The 15,164-nt window shown below is 52.8% G+C and overlaps 2 protein-coding genes across 3 annotated transcripts in view; one reads left to right on the top strand and one right to left on the bottom strand.

Annotated features, from left to right (window-relative positions):
* LOC141497082 (uncharacterized) overlaps nucleotides 1–15,164 on the bottom strand; it is an 857,774-nt gene that overhangs the window by 495,262 nt on the left and 347,348 nt on the right. The window lies entirely within an intron of this gene.
* CABIN1 (calcineurin binding protein 1) overlaps nucleotides 1–15,164 on the top strand; it is a 93,547-nt gene that overhangs the window by 67,868 nt on the left and 10,515 nt on the right. For both annotated transcript variants that reach the window (XM_074199662.1, XM_074199664.1), the window contains exons 30-33: nucleotides 10,264–10,427; nucleotides 11,169–11,265; nucleotides 11,674–12,240; nucleotides 12,741–12,815. In XM_074199662.1, coding sequence (XP_074055763.1) covers nucleotides 10,264–10,427; nucleotides 11,169–11,265; nucleotides 11,674–12,240; nucleotides 12,741–12,815 — 903 coding nt within the window. The remainder of the gene's footprint in view (nucleotides 1–10,263; nucleotides 10,428–11,168; nucleotides 11,266–11,673; nucleotides 12,241–12,740; nucleotides 12,816–15,164) is intronic.

The following is a 15,164-nucleotide window of genomic DNA, read 5'->3' as shown; positions in this document are numbered from 1 at the left end:
CTCTCCAGCTCATTTTACAGATGAGCAAACTGAGGTAAATGGGTAAACTGAGGTAAATTCGCCCGGGCACCCGCCCACAGCTGGGGAGTGTCTACACCAGATGCAACTCAGGCAGTGGAGCCAAGGGAGGCAGGGTCAGATCTCACAGACTCCGGGATCCCTCGGAGGGAACGCCACAGCCTCCAGACCCATCGGGGACCGGCTGTCCCGGTGGCCTCAAAGAGAGGTACTCGGGAGCTTGGCTGGCCCATCAATGCTCTGACAGTCCCGGGCATGGAGGTTGCCACCCCAGGGGTCTTGGTGCTGGGTGGGGCAGCTGAGGAAGAGCCTATGGAGGCCCAGGCTCACCTGGGGCCCAGCTGGAAGAGCTCCTGCCCCACTCCAGGGCCCAGGAGGTAGAGGGCTCTCTCCACGCCACCTGGCTTCTGGGGGGTTGGGGGAGATGGGTCCCTGCTCGTTGCAGAAACCATGGCAGTTCCTGCCTTGATGCTGGCTGCTTGCACCGCCAGCTGGGGGGGGGGCACCATGCCCCAGGCCAGGCTCCTCAGCTGGCAGCTTTCTAAAGTAAGGTTCATGGACCCAGTTGTGTCTAGTGGTCCACATGCCTCCCTCTTGGCTCTGGGCTTCCTTCTTTGACTTCATCTGGATGCCAACTGAAGCTGGAGGAAGAATCCAGTCCCCCGGGGCAGCAACCTCCTCTTGGCCTCTTGGCCCATGGCTACTCCAGCATTTTTTTAATCCCATGGAGCTTGTGGTCTCTTATAACCCACAGATCCTTTTCATGGGAATAGCTGTCTCATCAGATGTCCCACATCCTAGTTTTGGGTGTTTAAAGGGAATAGCTGTGGATGAAGATGGGGTAGTGCAACCCCCCCCCCCCCCCAATCTGGAAGCCAGGAGTAGACTGAGATCGTGAGGGGCCAGGCAGAGGGCAAGGGGAACCGGACAAGATGAGGAGAGATAGACAGCTGAAGAAGAGGCCTGGCATGAGGGATGATGGGGCTGGGGGTGGGGAGCGAGAGAGACTGAGGCAGGGGCTGAGGGAGTGAGGAGGCCAGGAGGCACAGCCTGGGTGATCATTGGGAATCACAGGAGTTTCCACCTATTGCTGAAGACTCGACTTTGGGGAGGGCGGTCCTCAGGGCCGGGGTGGAGGGGTGTGGGACTGTGGCCGCTATTTCCTCTGGTCTCTCTGGGTCCAGACTCTGGCTTCCAGTGGCTCCCGGTGTCTTGGTGGCCTCTGGGCTGCTGCCCACACTCCTGGCCTGGGCTGGTACACCTGAGACCTTCAGCCAGCATAGGCCCCTAGGAAGCCAGGAAAGGAGGTCAGTTGGGGAGGCTTTTGAGTCCCCCTTTCTTTCTCAGAGGTTCAGCAGCTAGTTTTTTCCCAGTTTCATCAACAAGCAAAGGCAGAAGGCCCACAGAGGCCGGGCCTCATCTGGACAGGCTTGAGCACCAGTTGGAGGGGTCAGCCGGCCAAGTGAACAGGACCTCAGATTGTGCAAAGGGGCACCTTTGTGACCGTGGGGAGGGCACACTCCTACTGCCCTCTGCCAACCTCAGGCCATTTTCAGGGAGACACTGGAAAAGCTGGGCACCCCCCCCCACCACAAAGGCTTCACCCAGAATCCAGATAAAGAGAACGTGGCCCAAATCACTGCCAGGTCTCCCAGCTGTTGGGAGCCATCTCCCAAATGGACCCCATTTCAATGATCCCCAAGGGATAGAGCAGGAGATGTAGAGAGTTGGGGACCTGGAGGAGCTAGTCCTGGTCTCATGCCCCCCCCCCCCATCCCATCCCAGTCTACCGATTCCAAACAGGTCTCCCCCTACCTTGATCTGTCCTTCACTAGGTCCCCATCCCCTGATGGTCAGGTCCAGGGTCCCCCCCACTCTGGTGACACCCTCAACTCCTGGGGGTTCCTTTCCCTACCTCACCACCTGGCACACTTGGAGCCCAGCCATGCCGCCCTCTCAGGGCTCAAGTTCTGAGGGGAGATGGCCAGCGAGAGCATTAAGACCCCTGAGGACTAAGAGTCTGGGAGAGGGGAAGGGGTGGCCGGCAGGCTCCAGGGCTATCTAATCCCATGTCCTAGAAGCAGGGCCCTTGTAAGAGAGGGGCTTGGGGTGGGGCAGCTAGGTGGCCCAGTGGATAGAGCACCGGCCCTGGAGTCAGGAGGACCTGGGTTCAAATGTGACCTCAGACACTTCATAATGACCTAGCTGTGTGGCCTTGGGCAAGTCAACTTAACCCCATTTGCCTTGCAAAAAAAACCCCTAAAAAGGGGGGGGGCTTGGGGCTGGTGAAAAGTCGAGTTGGATTGAATGAGGAGGCCTAGGACAGGCCCAGTCCCCCCTCCCCTGGCGGCCCTGGTGTGAACAGGAAACCAGAGTTATCAGATGTGTGCTGGGGGGGGAATGGGGAGAGACGACAGACAGGAGAGAGGGGGAGAGGGTGTTTTGGGGGACCACAGGAAGGGAGGGGAGGGGCTGGGGCACCTCCCTCTTCCCTCCCCTCCTCCCTCCTCCTGGGCTCCCTGGTCTGTAGCTGGGGCGGCCCATGGGCGGGGGGATGGCTCCCCCCTCCTGATTGGCCGCTGCGGGGCCCTGGGCGGCCTGAAAGAAAAGAAGCAGGAGGGAGAGGAGAGGAGAGAGAGAAAGAGAAGGAGGAAGCGGGTTTGGGAGGAGGCTCCGGGCTCTGGACTCAGGGTATAGGCTGTCAACTGGGGGGGGGAGAGGAAGGAAGGGGAGCCCCTGCCCTGGTGGCCCCCCAAACTGTGGGTAGGCCTGGGAGAGGGCCATGAAGGGGGTGGACGCCTAGTGCCCAGAGTCCCCTTCCGGCCTTAGCCTCTTCCAGCCCTGGCCACTGACTCTGGGGGAATCTCAGGAACTTGGCAGTTGAGCCGGGGCCCCCGAGCCTCCTGTGATGGTGAGTTCTTGGGCTTTCCCTGGGACTGCGGGGTGGGGGGAGCCCAAGGGTGGGGGCCAGCTTCGCTGCTGGGAGGCCCTTTAGGGAGCCCTGAACCGCCTCCCCTGAACTGGTCCCAGCCTGTCCCGATTGTGTCTAGTCCTTGTGGTCCGCCTTGGGCCGCCCTGGCTCTGTCCCGGCTCCGTTCTGGTGCTGCCCAGGGCCCTGGGCCACCCTCTGGGGAGCCTGCCTGGAGCTCGATCCCCTCACAGGCAGGACAGGGCCTGCTTGGGGCCTTTCTTTTTATCTCCAGTGCCCAAGCACCCCAAGATCTGGGGCTAGGGAGCACAGAATTCAAATTCATACTCAGATACTTAGCAGCTGTGTGACCCCGTGTAAGTCACTTCATCTCTGTCGGCCTCAGTTTCCATAAATGTAAAATCGAGGTAATGTCCTCTCCCTCCCAGGATCCAATGAGCCTATCTCAGGGCCCGGCCCCAAGGGCACTTCCCCTGCTTCTTGTGCCTGAGCTTGGACCAGCGCCCATGCCCCTCACTGGAACGTGCCCAACAAAGGTCCCCCAGGCTCTGGGGAGGGTGGTCTAGGGGTCAGCTTCACAGGTCCATTTGTCCTTACTGGAGTTGATGCGGGGACTCAGAGGAGGGAAAGACGTTGCTTGAGGATCAAAGGGATGCTGAGGATGACAATGATGTCAGCTCCCATTCATATGAGTAACTCTTGGAGTACAAAATGTTGGACAGACAGGCCCTTGTTGGATCCTCCCAACACCCTAGGGGGTTGGTCCTGTTATAGTCCAGATGAGAAGACACTGAGGTACCTGAGGGAAGTGACTTGTTCAGAATCACACTCTGGTGGATTTGAATTTGGGGCTGACTCCTGGAGCTCTATCCACCAAGCCACCTGGCTGCCTCTGTACAGTACAAGGAGCAATGTCAAGTCCTGCCCTGGGATTCCAGGAAAAGTTATGGGGCATGGTGCTGATCAGCAGGCATGGTGTGGCGTGTTCACACTGTTGTGAGAGAATGCTTAGCCATGTGTTGTCCTGGGCAGAATCTACCTGGGACCTTCCTCATGCCTCTGTGTGAGAATTGGGGAGGTGGAGAGGAAGGCCACTTACTCCCTGGATCAGGGGCCTTTCCTTTTTTTTTTTTTTAGCACTGATGCGACCCCCCCCCCCCCCCAACCCCTTAGACTGGGAGTTCCCTGAAGGCAGGGACTGGCTTTTGCCTTTCTTTGTATCTCCAGAGGGGATGCAGTGATTGATTGATTGAAAGTGAGAGGGCTTTGGAGTAATTGCTAAGCACTCTCTGGAGATAGTGGGCAGAGGCAGGCAGCCTCAGCCACCTTTGGGAGAGAAGGCGATGCTGACATCCAGGCCTGGGGGGGGGGGGTGGTCCTGGCAGATACCTGTGGGCATCACGGTCAGTGATGTGGATTCCAAAGGGGGGGTTGTCTGGAATCGAGTGGAACAAGGTGTAGGTGAGGAGGTGCAATATTCAAGGAGGACTCTGGATGAGGCTTTGGAGGCCTTAGCACCTCTTGTCTCTTGGCTTTCCCCTGTAGCTGCTGCCCTCTGAGGACAGGAGGCTGTCCAGTGTGACTGACTCTCAGGAGCCCCCTGACTACAGGAGGGACCACCCTGACTAAGGGACTTTGGGGTGGGGCTCTCACTTTCCAAGGCAGCAGCTCCCTCCCTCTGGGGTAGCACAAACTTACAAGACTGTCTGATCTCTCTTCCGTGTGAGAGTCTTTGAGATACTTGAAGGGGGTTCTCCTCCCTGCACTATCCCCAGTTCCCACCTGTCGTCTGGCCCCGGCCCATCTTCCCTTGGCAGTTCTTTCAAAAGACACATGTAGGCATGTCATAGGCCTCAAAATGCATCTCCAGTCAACTGAGCCAAGTCGCCCAAGGTGGGTGTGTGTGTGCCCGTGTTGTTCTTTGGCCACTGGCTGCCCCTTCCACATTTTCTTTCCTGCTTCTGGTCTTCACACTCTCCCACCCAAAGCCCTAGCACCCTAGACAGTAGAAGATTAAGGTGAGGGGCTAGGTTTCTGGCATGAGATCACGTGACATTGGAAGTTGAACAGGGTTTTTTGTCTGGATGCCCCCTCCTCACTCCAGGTGTCTGCAGGACAGGCCTCTCCCAACCCTCCCCCTGCTCACATCCTTGTCCTTCAAAGCTCAGAGCTGGTGCTGTCTCCAGGAACCTTCCCCGTCTCCTCCACCTACCCTCACAACCAGCAGAACTTGAAGAGGAGACTCAGTGGGGTGTGAACAGGAGGAGTGCCTGGGAGACTCTGGCAGGTCCCCAGACAGCTCAGGCACACCCTCTGGTCCTGATGGTGCCTGCTGGAACCTCTTTGAGGGCAGCAGCCACTGTATTCCTGGGGAAGTCTAGACATGTTCTCTAGAGAACGTCTGTGGAGGACAGAATGGAAGGACCGGGGAATCTTGCTTTAAAGCCCAAGGCTGAGCTATCCCACCCTACTGACTCTTCTAGAACTTGGACTTCACCGAAACCTTTAAATCTTTTTCATTCTGTTCCCCCTCCCCCTGCAAAAATCAGTAAGTTCCTCCTAGGCTCTGTACTGACCAGAAAGAAGTCAGGCAGCATGGGCTCAGGAGTTGGGAGAATGCAGGAACCCTTCTAGATGAGAATAGGCTAAATATTTTTTTAATTGAAATTTTATCTTTCAAATCTCATGCAATGGTAGTTTTTCAACATTCATACATTTGTTTTTTAGTCTTTTTTTGCAAGGCAGTGGGGTTAAGTGACTTGCCCAAGGCCACACAGCTAGGTAATAAGTGTCTGAGGCCGAATTTGAACTTGGGTATTCTTGACTCCAGGGTCAGTGCTCTATCCACTGCCACCTAGCTGCCCCACATTCATACATTTGCAAATTTATGAGTTCCACATTTTTCTACTATTCTCCCTCCCTTCCCTCTTCCCCATGGCAGCAAACAGTCTGGTAAAAATTGTACATGAACATTCCTGTGTAACATATTTATATATTAGTCATGCTGTGGAAGAGGAATTAGAACTAAGGGGAAAGAAAAAACTGAGAGGGAAAGGAAAAATATAAAAACCTTTAAAAGAGTGAACATAGTATGCTTTGCTCTGCATTCAGACTCTAGTTTTTTCCTCTGGATGTGGGTAGCATTATCCATAGTAGGTCTCATAGGATTGTTCTTGAGCTCTGAACTACTGAGAGAAACTGCATTGATCACAATGTTGTGTGGACAGTGTTCTCTCGGTTCTCACTTCACTCAGCATCAGCTTAAGCAAGGCTTTCCAAGCTAATCTTTTGATCACTCATGATTTCTTACAGAACCATAGTATTCCATAACTCGTCTTTCTAAAGAAAATTATTTGTTTTTCTAAGAACATGCAATGTAATTTTCATCACTCATTTTTACAAACAAGGTTGTGAGTTTTACGTTTTTCTACTTTGCTCCTTTCCTTCCCCCTCTCCCTGACAGAAAGCAATCTAATAGAGACTTCACATGTGTTAATTATGCTAAACAGATCCATGTTAATCATGTTGTGAGAGAAGAATCAAATCCAAATGGAAGAAAAAACCATAATATATAAAACAGCTTTTAAAAGTTGAAGTAGTAAACTTTGGTCTGCATGTAAACCCTACAGATCCCTCTCTAGATGTGGATGGTATGTTCAATCACAAGTCTTTTAGAATTGTCTTTGATTATTGTCCTGCTGAGATGAACTAGGTCATCATAGTTGATCATCACCCACTGTTGTTAGTGTGTAGAATATTCTTCCAGTTCTCATTTCACTAGGCATCAGTTCATGTAAATCTTTTTTTTTTTTTTTAGATTTTTGCAAGGCAGTGGGGTTAAGTGGCTTGCCCAAGACCACACAGCTAGGTAATTATTGTCTGAGGTTGGATTTGAACCCAGGTACTCCTGACTCCAAGACCGGTGCTCTATCTACTTTGCCACCTAGCCTCCCCCTAGTTCATGTAAATCTTGAGGAAAAAACTTGCAAAAGAAAATGCTAGGGTGGCTAGGTGGCGCAGTGGATAGAGAACCAGCCCTGGAGTCAGGAGTACCTGAGTTCAAATCCGGCCTCAAACACTTAATAATTACCTAGCTGTGTGGCCTTGGGCAAGCAAGCCACTTGACCTCATTGCCTTGCAAAAACCTTGAACAAAGCAAAACAAAAGAAAATGTTGCTTCCCCTGAATCTTGAAGCCAGAAGATGAGACAGCCATTGCAAAACCACACACTATGAGATGAGTCTTACCATGGAATTGAGGCTGTAAGGGGATTAAGGTGTGAGAAGACTGGCACACTGAGGGGAGTTGGATGGACTATGAAGGGCTTTGAATGCAAAGCAGAGTATTTTTTATTTGATCCTGCAGGGAAATAGGGAACCACTCAAATTTGTTGAGTAGGGGGCGTGAGTGTTATAGTCAGATTTGTCTATTAAAAAAAATCACTTCAGTGGTTGATGGGAGGGATGGAATGGAATAGGGAGAAACTGAGGCAGGTAGACCCCTACTCCCCCCCCCCCCCCGCAGCTATTGCAATTGCCAGATGGGGGCAGTGAAACAGGAGGTTGGAGAGATGAGATGGACCATAGATGTTGCAGAAGTGAAATGTCTCAGAGTTGTAGCCAGGTGAAATGGGCCAGAGATGCACAGGGGTGAAATGCACTAGAGATGCAGGAGGTGAAAGGGACCAGAGCTGTGGCCAGTGCATCAGGGGAAATGCACAGAGATGATAATGATGTGAAACCCACCAGATAAGCTAGAGAGCTGCATCGGACAGGCCTTGGCACAAGCTTGGAGAGAGGCAGTGAGGAGCCCCAGGTGACTCCTAGTTGGGACCCTGAGGAACTAGGAGGATAGGAATGCCCTTGACATTGATTGGGAAGGTGGAAGGGGGCCATAATATCTTGTTACTAAAGGGAGGGGAGCCCACAGAGGCTATCTGGTCAGCCTGTTTGGAAACCAACACTTTGTAGAGTGAATCCAGCCATCCTTGCTTGTTTATCCATTTACCTCTCCATCCTGCAACTTATCTGTTTGCCTGTTTGTTCATAGATCTTTTTTCTTGTTTGTCCATCTCCTTATCTGTCTGCTTGTCTATCTGACCATTTTTCTGCCTGTGCTGAATTTCTGCCTGCCTGCCTCTGTCTGCTTGTCTGCCTATCTACCTGTCTAGGAGGTACAGATTCTGAGATCACACCAGAAAGTTGGCCAGAAAGTAGTCACTTTTTTCAGCTCTGACAGTTCATTAAAACTGTCAAGAGTAGGGGCAGCTAGGTGGTGCAGTGGATAGAGCACTGGCCCTGGAGTCAGGAGTACCTGAGTTCAAATCTGGCCTCAGACACTTAATAATTACCTAGCTGTGTGGCCTTGGGCAGGCCATTTAACCCCATTTGCCTTGCAAAGAAAACCTAAAAAAAAAAACAACTGTCAAGAGTTGGCACTGTTTTTATTGGTGGAAATAACCCCATGCTGCCAGGGCAGATTCCTGATCCTTTTTCCAGCTTGGTGGCATCTGCCCATCTAATGAGCATGCCAGGAGCCACCCCAGAGCCCTAACCCCTGTCCCTGTCCCAGGGAAGGGCCTACCGTGGCTGAAGCTGTCAGTGCTTTCCTTGGCTCCACCCTAGGACCTGCCCCTTAGTTTTTTCCTGGATCCTGGGGGGGAGACCTGGTCTGTGGAGAGGCCTTTGGGCAGACTAACCTGCCCTGCAAACTCTCCTGCCCCTGCAAACTCTACCTAACTCACCTCTGCCTGCCTCGGCTATAGCTTCCTCTCCTTTGTTGGCTTTATTTTCTTCATTGAATTATTTCATCTTTGCCTCTTACTTCTGGGAATGCTAAACTGCTTGGAAGGAGGAAGAAGGGAAGAAGTGTTTATTAAATGCCTACTGTATATGAGGTGCTATGCTAAATGCTTTATAATTATCTCATTATTATACCTATTTTATGGTTAAGGAGCCTGAGGTGGACAGAGGGGTCACATAGCCATTAAGTATATGAGGCTGACTCTGGACATCCCTTGACCATGGCCATGGTGTACACCTTGCGTCCATAGGACGGGTGTGTGGGTGGACAGTGCTCTTCCTGGATCAGGAAAGGGAGTCCCAATAGGAGCCTGACAGCTCCTGTCCTCCCTGTGACCCAGGATAGCAGGACAGCTCAGTCCCCATTCTGACTGAGCCCCATTTCTCTCATTTCTCTGGTGGGGGTGGGTTTTCTTACCTCTGAGAATCTCCTGCAATTGGTGCTTGGTGGCTTCTTCAACCAGATCTCTTGGTGAGACAGGGCAAGTGTTTGCCCAAGGTCACATAGGTGCTAGATTGGAATCTAGACCCTTGGGTGGAATCTCCCCAATAACAATCAATGATCCTTTAATATGGGGCTGAAAATATTGCCAGGGAGAGAGAACTCAGCTGTTGACAGAGCTCTATGTCCTCTAGGTCTTCTGTACTCTAGGCTAAGTCATCCTGTTCTTTGATGACAGATCCCCACCTGGGAGAGAAGGCCACAGGCCCTCTCTGGAGTCACCCTTCAACCTAAAGTGGTGCCCTATTGACTTCTTGGTCCCTAGCTGTCCCCTCAGTAGAATGGAAGCTCTTTGCAGCCAGGATCCTCTGCATCTGTGGAGCCTTAAGAGCCCAGATTCTTATGAACATTGAACAGGAGAAGTTGATGTTCAGCCAAGACCCACATCATAGGGCTCTCTTGTTTGCTGCTAGGGCCCTGGAGGAGCATCCTCTGTCCAAGGCCACCCATCAAATCTGATACCTCTTCCTTCTTAACTGTTCATTTATGGTAAATATAAATATTCTCCTGAGAGAACAGAAAAGTGTATCTTACAGACCCCTCAGACTAGTGTAGGTGAGGGTGGAAGGAGGGAGGACCACCCTGATGCTGCTGAGCTCTCCCTTCTTCATTAAGAGTGCTTTGGGGGCAGCTAGGTGGCACAGTGGATGGAGCACCGGCCCTGGAGTTGGGAGTACCTGAGTTTGATTACTTAGGATTCCTACCTCTGCTTGGGCATTGAGAATCGCCCACATGCCCTTTCAAATATCAGATTCTGGGTGTGTCCACATGCCTGCCGCCAGTGGCAGCATCTTGGGAACTTGTTTTTTTGCGGGGGGAACTTTTTGCTTGCAAGTGTGTATGTGTTGGGTGTGAGTGGAAAGCCATTCTCTTGGGCTTTGGGTATGGATGCCCCATTCAGCTAACAGGAGCTGTTAGAGCCCCGGGACCTTTCTGGAACAGCACGTTTGGGCAACTTTTCCTTTATTTCTGTCACAAGAAGCCTCATGGCTCCTGCCTTGATTTCTCTGTAGGGAATCTGGCGCATCCCTGTGGATGAGATCGACCGACCCGGGAGCTTTGCTTCTCATATGAACCGTTCCATCGTCCTGCTGCTCCAGGTGCTGTCCCAGCTTAAGGACTATGGCACGCTACTGAGAGTGTCCTCCATGCTGCAGAGGACACCTGACCAGGGGAAGTAAGTGGAACAGGGAGAGACTGGTGAGGCCTCAGCTGGAGAACCACATGCCACCTTGGGGGAGTGGGGTGAGGCCCATAGGTTTCTGGGAGAGGAACAGCTTCTGGTTGTGCATCTTGCATCTGTCCATCTAGTTAGGGAAAGAGTAAGTGAGCTGGTGGGGGAGGTGGGGACTTGTTTCTCTCCTTTTGGGTGAGTTTGGCTGCATTCTGGGGCCATGGGGTGTGGTCCCAAATGCTGCTGCCTTTGAGGCCAGAGAACATAGTTCTACTGGACCATGTCTAAGTGTGCAAAGAGCCTCTTCCCCAGTGTCAAATGCAGTGAGGGGCGTGGGAGAGAGGACACTGAAGGCATGGAGAGAGTCATGGCTGACCTCAGATGCTCCTGGCCCTGGGAACCAGGCTGTGGCCCTTCCCCAGGGGCTGGCCTTCTGTGGGTGAGGAGAGAAAGGCCTGCAGCACGAGAAGGCCTTGCAGGGGACTGTTTCCTAAGAACTGAGTAGATTTGGGGGAAAGTCAAATCCCCTCTCCCTTCACTTCTTGGCTCATTGTCTGTAGGATGAGCCTTGTGAGGCCATGTGGGAGGGAGGAAAGGGAGAGAAGGGAGGGAGGGAACCAGTCATCTGATGTTTGGGCTTTCAGAACTGCTGGGGTTCAGTGGGTGCTCTGCCCCATTTGACCCGGTCTGTGTAAGCTTGGAACTCAGCCACGTGACTTGATATTCTTTATCCCTGTGCCATAGGAAATATTTGCGGGATGCAGACCGCCAGGTCCTGGCACAGCGGGCCTTCGTCCTCACTGTGAAGGTGCTAGAGGAGACACTGAGTGAGCTGACAGAGGTGAGAGCAGCTGGAAGGCCAGGCCCTTTGACTTCCTGAATCAGACCTGCTGTCTGTGTGGGCCTGTACCCTCTGGGTTTGAGATGAGTTTGGGAAAGAGATTTCCAGTGTCCCCTGAGAGTCTAGCTTCCTGGGAGCTTCCTCTTTGCCAAAGTCTTCCTCACTTGGTCTTTCTGGTCTGTTCTGCCCTTCCCCCCCCAATGTCATTTCCCCCCTTCCTGGAGCACCCTCTCTGGACCTTCCAGCTGTTGGAACCCCATCCTGCAGAGAGGGGGCTCCCTGAGAGCATGGGCTGCTGCTCCTACAAGGCTCCCCGAGTCTCTGAGAATGAGCCCTGGTGGGATGCTCACACGGCCCTGGGCCCTTGCTCACCCCAGAGCATTGAACCTGGGCTCTGTTATTCCCCAGGGGTCAGAAGGCCACAGAATGACAACAGATGTTTCCAGTAAGTCAAGTGCTGAGGATGGTAACGAGGTCCTTCCCAAGAAACCAGCTTTGTCTGACAGTGGGGGCAAGGGGATGATGCCCAACTATGGCCCCCTGACTGTGGACATGACCGAGCTCAGTGCTTTGAAGGAGCGGCCCCAGGGAAGCTCCACAGAGCCCATGGAGCTAGAGCTAGAAAGGGTTGATGCGGCTGTTCGGCGCCCCGAGGCCGAGAGGCCTCCGCCTGCTCGCACCCCCAAGGACAGAGGGCTAGATGGTCGCCCTGCTGAGCTGTCCCTGGAGGACCTGAGCATCAGCTCCCGGCAGCTACCGCCACAACAGCTCCCGATGAAGGGCTTGGGCCAGTCTGTTCTCGACGAGGCTGGACAGAGGCCTAGCCGCAAGAGGAAGTTACTGGATGACCCCGAATCTGGAAAGAGTCTTCTTCTGGACGCTTACCGAGTATGGCAACATGGCCAGAAGGTCATGGCCTATGACTTGGGAAGGATTGAGAAGATTATGTCTGAGACCTACATGCTGATCAAGCAGGTAACTGGGGGTCAGAGTCAGCCTGGGAGCCCTTGTAGGGGAGTTGGGGACTAGAGATAGGATTGGGGAGTAAAGCCAGAGTAAACTTTGGGGCATGCTGCTGTGGTTGGGCTCCCTCAGGACAGGGGCCTCATGCTGCTTTGTTTGGTCAGAGGGCCCCATAGGGAGCTGGGACTGGGGACTAAGGGCACCCAAGGGTAGAGGGATGAAGCCTGTGCAAACTTTAGAGCTTCCAACACTGGTTGGTCAGAGGGTTAGGGGTTCCAGGGGACTAGAGTTTGCTTTGGAGCACTTAATGAAGCTGTTGTTAGGCAGAGGTTCCCCATCTGGATTTAAGTCTTGTTGGGCTCCCTGGGTCCCCTATCCCTGCCCCCCCTCATTCCATATTGTGTTCTCAGGGGCTGTGGGAAAAGGTGAGAGGCAGGGAAATCAATGACTTGGTCAGAGCATGCCCCTGATGTGCCCTCCCATCTCTAACAGCTCCTTTCCTCTTTGTCCAGGTGGACGAGGGGGCCGCCCTGGAGCAGGCGGTCAAGTTCTGTCAAGTACACCTGGGGACGTCAGCCCAGCGACAGGTAGTGAAGGGCAGACCTGGCTTCCAGGCCTGGCTTCTCTTAGAATTCTTCTCTGTACCTGCTGACCATCCCTCTCCTGCTTCTCTCTTCTCGCCTCTGAATAGACCCTCCTGGGCCAAGAAAAGGGATCCATCTCCCCCTAGTATCAACCCAGAAAGTGCCTAGCTGGGTGACCTGGTTTTCAAGCCGGTGGGGAAGGTCGGAGCTAATCCTAGTTCACATCTCTTAGGAGCTAGGAGATTTGCTGAGAGGTTTATAGATAAAGTCTCATCTGATCTTCAGCCCAGCCCTGGGAAGGAGGTGCCATTCTTGTCCCCATGTTATTCATGGAGAAACTGAGGCAGGCAGTGCTGAAGTGATTTCCAGAGTGTCTAGGAAGCCAAGAAATGTCTGAGACAGTATTGAACCCAGGTCTTCTGATTCCAGTCCTGACACTCTGGGCACTGTGTATATGTTCCCCATGCTCACACCCAGGGGGGCACACCTGATTTCTGTCCAGTGGCTGTCTTCAAGAATTCAAAAACAATGAAATGATGGATCCCTTTGAGAGGCACTCTGGGACCTGAAAGTCAAGGGAAGGGCACATTGGGTGTTCCAGCAGTCTGGGTAAAGGTGGGAGATTAGGGTCTTACAGCACAGAGCGATCCAGTTTGATGGAACCTTGAAGGGGGTCTGCCCCCTAAAAGGCCTCGAGTGCCGGGGGGAGGGTTTTAAATTTTATTTAGGCCTCATTGCACATGACCAGAGGTCTGGGAGTCACAATGTGTCCAGTATTCTGTAGGGATGGGAGCCTGAGAAGGGCCTCCCTGAGACTGAAGATGTTGAGATGGCCCTGGGGGATGAACACCAGTGACTGTTGGGAACAGCTGGGGGAGGGCCCCAGGCTCATGCTAAGGTCAAATCTGTCATGGAATCAAAAGGATGGTGGGTCAGGATGCCCAGGCCTACTCAGCCTGGACAAGCTCCTGGCTGTCTGCCCGCTGCAGTCTCCCTGCCATCCTTGGCTGTGACTGCTGTGGTATCGAACTTCTGGGCATGGGTATCTCAGCAGGGATAGGTGTTGAAGCCTATGCCTAGTTGCTTTACATAACTCCACCAACAAGGCTTTGATGTGGCTATTCCTGGCCAAACTAGTGCCCACTAGAGGGTTAAGATCAGATCTCTTTACATCTAGGCCTCAGTTTCCTCATGTGCAAAGGGAGAGGATTGGACTCGAGACTGGGTCTCTGGGAATGAGCCCTATCAGGGCTCATTTCCCCTCTGGATCACCATCTCCTCCTACATTTCTGTACACACACAACCTCCCCGCTTCCATCTCTGTGCCTTTTCACTGGTGTCCTGGCTCAAGCACCATCTCCTACATGAAGCTTTCCCATTACCCTGGCAGTTAACTGCTTTGTGTTCGTTTGGGGTTGGGTCCATCTGGGGTTGGATCCATCTGGGTAGGTCTAGGGGATGGATGCTATGCCTGTGGGACAGTCCTGTCCTTTGGGACCAGCAAGCTTCCCAGTTTCTCTTTGCAAATGGAGGGTAATCTGTCTCCCAAGGTGTCTGAGAAGATGGGCAGGAAGCTTGGGTTGGTCTATAAGTCCACCCTGCATCCTCCAGGTCCCAGAAGTGTGAGGTTGTCTTCTTTGTTCACAAAGCCTTTGGCATACATGCCCAAACTCAATCAGTTTGAGCTCTCTGATGACCATGGTTGCAAGTATAGTGTGCCCATCTTTCAGAAGAGGAATTGAGTCTCATAGAAATGAGATGGCCTGCCCATAGTTATACCCCTAGGAAGCAAGTGCAGGAGGCCAGATTCAGACTCTGGACTCTTGCTTCAGTTGCAATGGGGATGGGGGTGGGGGAGTGTCACAAATTATAGACTCTCAAGATTTCTGTTTAAGGGAGTGAGGCTTTGGCACCATCTGGTCTAACCCAGTTAGGTCAGAAATGTGGAAATAAGGAGAATGACCATTCCAGGGATGGGAGACTACGCAGTGCATTGGCCCAGCTGCCAAAAGAATTGAATGCCTAGAAGGGCATTTGTATCCTGGCTACAAAAGACTTAAAATGCCAAAGGGATTTGATCCTGGAGGTCATCCAGAATATGGAGCTTATGGAGTTGAGGGTAGACTAGGACTTGTACTAGGGTTGGCGGCAGGGTCAGGGGAGGAGGGAGCTTGTTCAAGAGAAGCTCAGACTGCAGATGCCCGGAGGTGAAACCAGAGATGCCTCGGAGGTGAAATGGACCAGGGATGCAGCAGAGGTGAAATGGACCAGGGATGTAGCGGAGGTGAAATGGTCCAGAGATGTAGTGGAGGTGAAATGGTCCAGAGATGCGGGAGGTGAAATGGACCAGAG

The sequence above is a fragment of the Macrotis lagotis genome, chromosome X (genome assembly GCF_037893015.1).
Source record: "Macrotis lagotis isolate mMagLag1 chromosome X, bilby.v1.9.chrom.fasta, whole genome shotgun sequence".
Classification (NCBI taxonomy): domain Eukaryota; kingdom Metazoa; phylum Chordata; class Mammalia; order Peramelemorphia; family Peramelidae; genus Macrotis; species Macrotis lagotis.
Note: the sequence above shows the minus strand (reverse complement) of the source record. Positions and strands in the feature narration are given on the sequence as shown.